Source organism: Conger conger, chromosome 3 (genome assembly GCF_963514075.1).
Source record: "Conger conger chromosome 3, fConCon1.1, whole genome shotgun sequence".
Lineage (NCBI taxonomy): Eukaryota > Metazoa > Chordata > Actinopteri > Anguilliformes > Congridae > Conger > Conger conger.
Window position 1 is genome coordinate 81726552 of NC_083762.1, and position 6417 is coordinate 81732968.

At 47.5% G+C, this 6417-nt stretch overlaps 1 protein-coding gene across 2 annotated transcripts in view; it reads left to right on the forward strand.

Annotated features, from left to right (window-relative positions):
• The first annotated feature begins 1959 nt into the window (after positions 1-1959).
• ccdc181 (coiled-coil domain containing 181) overlaps positions 1960-6417 on the forward strand; it is an 8625-nt gene continuing 4167 nt past the window's right edge. The window contains exons 1-4 of one of the 2 annotated variants that reach the window (XM_061235845.1): positions 1960-2148; positions 3193-3307; positions 5236-5658; positions 5972-6397. In XM_061235845.1, coding sequence (XP_061091829.1) covers positions 3209-3307; positions 5236-5658; positions 5972-6397 — 948 coding nt within the window. In that variant the 5' untranslated portion in view covers positions 1960-2148; positions 3193-3208. The remainder of the gene's footprint in view (positions 2149-3192; positions 3308-5235; positions 5659-5971; positions 6398-6417) is intronic. The other variant, XM_061235846.1, reaches the window with a different exon arrangement.

Below are 6417 nucleotides of genomic sequence, written 5' to 3' on the forward strand. Positions count from 1 at the left end.
GCTATGCGGATCTTCTTGTGGCTACACCGGGATTAGAACCACCAACCTTGCATGTCCCAATCATTTACCTTAACCACTACGCTACAGGCCAGCTCTGTTAGTTTATTTTCATCATTCTTGTAATTTATTATTTTTCACATGATATCTGGTCTTCTGTTTATTTATACAGCACTATTCATTGCATTCATCATTCCCCTGTCTGTATCTGAATGTTTCTGAGTCAGAGTCACTCCCCTGTCTGCGTGCTGCACTATTCGAGTGGTTTCGGTCATTTCCGGGTTTCGATGATTCCTTCCTAGTCTCGCATTTTCTTACTTCCTCCTTTCTCGCAAGTCCATGTTGTATAGCACTAAACTTACTAATAACGACTAACATAGATATTGTACAATACTAATTATATTAACACACTTACTGTCTAACTAATTAACTGTCACTAGTTTGGGGAAATTTAGATTTAAGCACGTAACTAATGTACCAACATATCTCCAGTTTCAATTCTGTTCTGTAAATCCGCCTCCCTATTCCATCACTGATCGCTTGGTTTCAGCGACGTGTTCGCACTTGCCTCTGCCACTACGTCACCTACTCTTTGCAAATGTCCACTCCCTAATCCAGAGCCGTGCGTTTTACGCGTTTTCGTTTCCCCCTTGTGATCGTTATATTACCCTATCATGTTCCTCACCTGTTTAACCCTCCTCACTCCTGTGCCCTGCCAAGTATGTCACTTGCCTTCGTGTACCCCAGCCTCTGGTAGAAACCTTGTCAAAACGTTGATCATCTTTTCATTGCCAAGTCTTAGCAAGCCTGTATTGTATGACATTCCTGAGACACACCTTTGCCCTTTTGATTTCTCGTTTCCCAAGTTTTTCGTTTTGATCTTGGCTTGGTTTTTAAAATTTCGATTGCCTTATCCCTTTCTACTTTTGCACTTCTGCCTTTTGGATTTTTTGACAACTCAATTTGGAACTGTGTGTATTGGCTTTGACTACTGGACTGCATAAACTACGCTTCTGATTATCCCTTGGTCTCTGAGTGAACATCACATGAGCTGTGCTTCACTTGCATGCCCAAGGCTCCTGCTGCACTTTATCCAGGAGCTCTAAGTCCTTCGTTCCCCACGAAGAGAGTGCCACTGAATGGTACAGCATTGCATAGAAGTCTTGAATTTGTGTAATGTGAATATCAGCGCAGTGAAAGTCGTTCTAATGAGTCAAACATATATTTGCTGCTTCATGTTCTTTGGGTTTGGTGGGATGAACCAAAATTACTGATTAAATTTGTTATTACTTCCGATTTTAATTTGGTTGCCGGACTATTCTATTTCTTTGTGTTCCTTTGGAGCTGTAGACTAACACTTTATCCTGTCCATTTTAACTGCAGCACAGACACAGTCATGTTCTAACTAACATTAGTTAGTATAATCATAGGTACATGATAATTAGACTGTCATGTAATACTTATCATAACACCGGGGTCGGGTAGGCAAATGTATGTAAATATGTTTTGCTCTCTCAAAATCAGTCGCATCAACCCCGTACTCTACTACTCTACTAATGGCGACTGAAAACAGTTCGCAAAGAACTGTGAAAAATCTCGTTCACAAGTGCAAGTGCATAGCGAGCTCAATATTTTGTTTTAGTCATACTTTCTAAACAAAATTGTAATTACTTAACACACTGACATAATGTATCAGTGTTAGCCAGCTGAATTGCTTGTAATTACGCATCGCTCACAGATTGAACCACAACACAGTTTGCAGATATACATAGGCCCCCACTTTTGCAATGATTCCGAGATTTTACGATAACCTAACACAGTACCGTAATGTAAACCAGTCATGGGTCGATTGCGCCCCAGCGTGCAAAACAGAAAATACTGCGCGCCATCAAAACGTGTCTGTTCTGCGCCTGCGCGGGCTCTGTTGCTACCGCATGTTGTTTATCTCTATGGCAACGGCAGCAAAACCTATGTGCAGCCAGGAGTACCGGGTCCCGGACAGATTATACCTACCTTATGTCTTGACTGTAACCTACATTTGCCTAGTTGTATTCTTATATAGCTACGGCAATTAAGCCTGCTTTAAGAAAATACAGACAACACTGTCTTATATGAAAAAAAGAACTTGGAAGCGAAAAACTTAAGCTCCGGGTGAGTAGCCTAACGCTACATGTATTATTTAGGCCAATTTCTTATCTGTTAGCTAACGACTTTATGGAGAGCATGTAAGTTAATCATTCGCCTGTGCTGTCCTACGTTGTCATTCAAACTAAGGCATTAGCTAAGTAGCTGTCTTCCACAGCCAAATAAGAATCCCTTTCCATAGCGACTACATCCGTGTAGTAAAGAGTGTCAATGTGTTGTTAGATGTTACCAAGTGTTGTGGGAGATAACACTACCCAGGGCGTATCCACAGTTGAATACAAAATAATATTACCTAAAATAAATAGCATATATTATTCATCCTTTTTGTATTCGCGGGTTTATTGCCTTTGCAAAAATGTACCCTCGTGTAACACGAGGAATGAATGTTTGGATAACTGGGCAACGTTACGATTTAGCGCACTGTAACGTTACGCATCCAAACGTTTACGTTACCAGAATAGTTTGGAAGGATGCGAGTCCCGAGTTTGTTTTTATCTTCAGGGTTTATTTTAGTCTTTCAGTTGCACCATGCGATACGAGCTCTGTACTGTCGCCTTGCATAAAGCGTGCCATATCGTTTAGCCCTCGGGAAGATTACGCGAAGCATGTCACCTAATCCTCAGTGCAGGAAACCGTTGTCGTGCTCTGCTTCTCTTCGGCTCCGGGGGAACCATATGGTCTGTGAGATTAGCCAAGTAAACTGCTGCTGCTCAATACGTTTCTCGGGTATTTCAGGCTGTTACAATACCGCTGACTGAGGCAGCGCCGCAGGTTTGTACAGTACACACACATCGCTGTTCGTAGTCATAGCCGTTTGATGGCTGGGGGGGATTAAAAGGTGCTGCCTTCACGATAATCAGTGGCCACACCCACCCAGGCCCGCAATCGATGTCTCACATTGGACATGGATTCACATTTTTCAAGAACTGCACACAGACATGTGTATGAACACACGCAGTCGCGGAGGGTGGGAGCGGAGTAAAGGAGTACGCATTCTTTCGAGAAATGGGACGCGCCCCTGGTTGCCATCTTTGTTGCCTGGTTCTGCAGACCGCGCGGCGGGAGGATGGACGAGCAGAAGGTCAAAGGTCAAGAGCAGTATGAGGACGACTTTGAGAAAGATCTGGACTGGCTCATCAGCGAGGAGGGCAGGAGTGAGGGGCAGGTGAGCAGGATGTGCGTGTTCCCGGACAGGGGCAGGTCAGCAGGATGTGCATGTTCCCGGACAGGGGCAGGTGCAAAGGCCTCATTTGTAAGATCTGTGCATAAACGTGTCTGTGATCAACTTTGTGGCTTATCGAAATTTAACTTAATGTGGAAAAGTTTATTTAGTGGTGTGAAAAATGAGGTAGGCTCAGCTTAGTCCTCTTTCAGGTTTATGATAAATGGTTGGCATTTTTAGAGTGCCTTTATCCAGAGCTGTACAATTGATGCTTCTCATTCACCCATTCATATACACACTCACACACCAGCTTGTCAGGAACATTTTTTTAATTTTTTTAAAGAAATGTTTTAGGCCTTTTTCAGCTTTATTGGACAGTATATAGTATAGAGAGACAGGAAGAATGGGAGCGAGAGAGAGGGGAAGACGTCGCGGCTCGCAATGAGCATGCGGTCAGGGCTCTACAGGCTGCGCCACCGAGACACCCCATTGTCAGGAACATTTGGGGGTTAGGTGTCTTGCTCATGGACACTTTCGCCATGCCCAGGGTGGGAATCGAACCGGCAACCCTCCGACTGCCAGACGACTGCTCTTACAGCCAATGACGGCCCAATGACGTTTATGTTTCACATACAACAATGCTCTCATTTAGTACTAATCATGTCCTATTATAGCCTCATGAGATTCGCACACACACACACACACACACATACACGTTGCAGTCTGGTAAAACGCACTGAAGAAAATAAAGCAATTGAGCACTGGCCATCCTGTGTCGGCTGTAGCAGAATATTGATCTTACCAAAAGTAAGCCAGCATGCAGATGTGTGAGAAAGGAGGTGCAGCCCAAGATTCTGCCGCTTGCAGAACACAGCAATAACCTGAATAACCTGCTGTAAATACATTGCCAAAAGTATAGTAATAAAACAATATGTCAGCCTAATATCACAATGCGACCAATGCATCAAGAGAATAATGTGACAAACCTGTCAGAGGAATAAGATGTGATGACATTTTCATCCATTCAACGCTTTAAGATGGCGGACCTTGACCGAGGAACAAGTAGACAAGGAAGGATAAAAATAAGCCATGGAATGAGGCCGTTGATTGGCTGGGGTCCACACACCATGATCCGAATGCCTTGATTGGCCGCTGATTGAAAGGAAACTTGCAGGTACTGTGGTTTGACAGCCCTGATTTCGAGGCTGGTCGATGTATCAGTTTATCTGACTGTTCCTCTGTAACAGTGTAACACCCCAAGCCAAAAGGCTCTTCCATCCGAAGAATGACAACCGTAACGATAACTATAACTATGACGTTTTAAAAATCGACTCGGTTGGAATGGCAGAGTCCACATGTTATGTATGGAGGTATAGGTGTGGTTCTAGTCTCACCCTGCAGGTGGAGCAGGTGTACCCTGCACTGATTACCAACCTGCCATAGGCTGGAGTATATAAACTCCTCCCCCTCCTCCACACTCTCTCTCTTTGTCCTGGCAGCCAGCTCTGCACCAAGGCCTTCAACCTCCACCATTTTGTTTTCATCAGTTCATAGTTCCTGTGTTATAATAAATGTAGTTATCTTCAAACATTTTAACTGTGTCTGTTTCCCTTATGTTATCTTCCCTGGGCTGGGGTTGTAACACCACACTACAACCCTAAGGACACAACAACGGCGACGAACGGTCCCACCGATCACTTTTTTTTTCTTCCCCCAGTTGCATGAACGATAAAACACTGACGGCCATTTTAAATGCATCGGAAATTCACACAGGGCATCAGGGTCGAAATGGCAGACGACGTCGCCCAGAGGCTGTTCTCAGAACGTTATCGTCCGTCGGTGTGGACGCTCACATCGTTGTGGTTATAGTCGTTGGTCATCGTTCCGGTTCTTGGTGTGGACAGGCTTAAAATGACACGTTTCTCCCACAGCAGGACCCTGAGGATGAGGATCTGGAAGCCCAAATTGATAAAGAGCTGGAGGAGGAAGAGCGCTGGCCTTCGCCCTTTGACAGCGCGACTGAGTCGGACGGAGATGGCGCTTCCGAGCCCCTTCCTTTGGCTCCGCCCGCGCCCTCACCCCCGCCCGCTGTAGCGGAGCCCCTCCCCCCGACCCAGGCGGATGGGGAGGAGCCAGAGGAGGAGGAGGAAGAGGAGGATAAGCGCTACATCCTGGAGAAGATCCAGCAGGCCAATCAGGACCTGAAGGCCCAGGCCACCCCAGACGACAGCCGCCGTCGCCGGCTACAGTTTAAAGACGCGCTGGTGGACCTGGTGGTCCCGCCCGTGGAGTTCGAGCAGGACGGCGCCCCCTTCAGGAGCGGGGAGGAACAGCACCCGGCGGAGGAGCGGGAGGTGTGAGAGGAACCTTTAATTAACATTGCAGTGAAAATACGTGTGTTCTGTCGATGCCAGGAGATTAATTATTGTGTGAAAGAAGAGTTTGTCTTTGGCGAGCGTAAGGTAGCGTGTTTGTGTTCGACTTGTGTGATCAAAGCGGTAAGTGTACATGCAAGAATGCAAAGCTCAGGAAAGTGAGGCGGTGATATTTGCATCAGTAGCACAAGACTAACGTTTGTGACATTTGTGAGACGAGATAATGCTGAACACCTCTCTGTGAGTGTGTGGGACTTGATTGAAGTAAGGTGCAGTCTCTCGTCCTCCGTAGGTTCAGAGTGTGATTTCCACGACGGAGGTGGCCGGGAGGATGTCGGAGCTGCAGATCTCCCCGCGGGAGGAGGCTGGGGACGGAGGGGGCCGGCAGGGCCGGGTTCTGGTGGAGAAGGACGGGAAGTTTGACCTTGTGAGTCTCAGGGACGTCGAGAGCCGGGGGTTGCTCCCGCCCCTGGCCTGTTCCCACGGCGACGGCGTTCCCCCCGCGACCAACCTGCCGTTCGCGCCGCGGCCCCCCCCGCCGGGCTCCAGGGACCGGCCCGGCTCCGCCCGCCAGGCCCAGCGCTCCACGAGGAGGGCGGGCAAACGCAGAGCGCAGTCGGCCAGCAACGCCGCCGCCCACACCACCTTCGCCCTCTCGTCCGAGCAGAAACTGCGGCAGCATCGACAGCAGCAGAAGAAGGAGAGGATACGCAGAGAGGTGACCAACCCTGCTGGGAA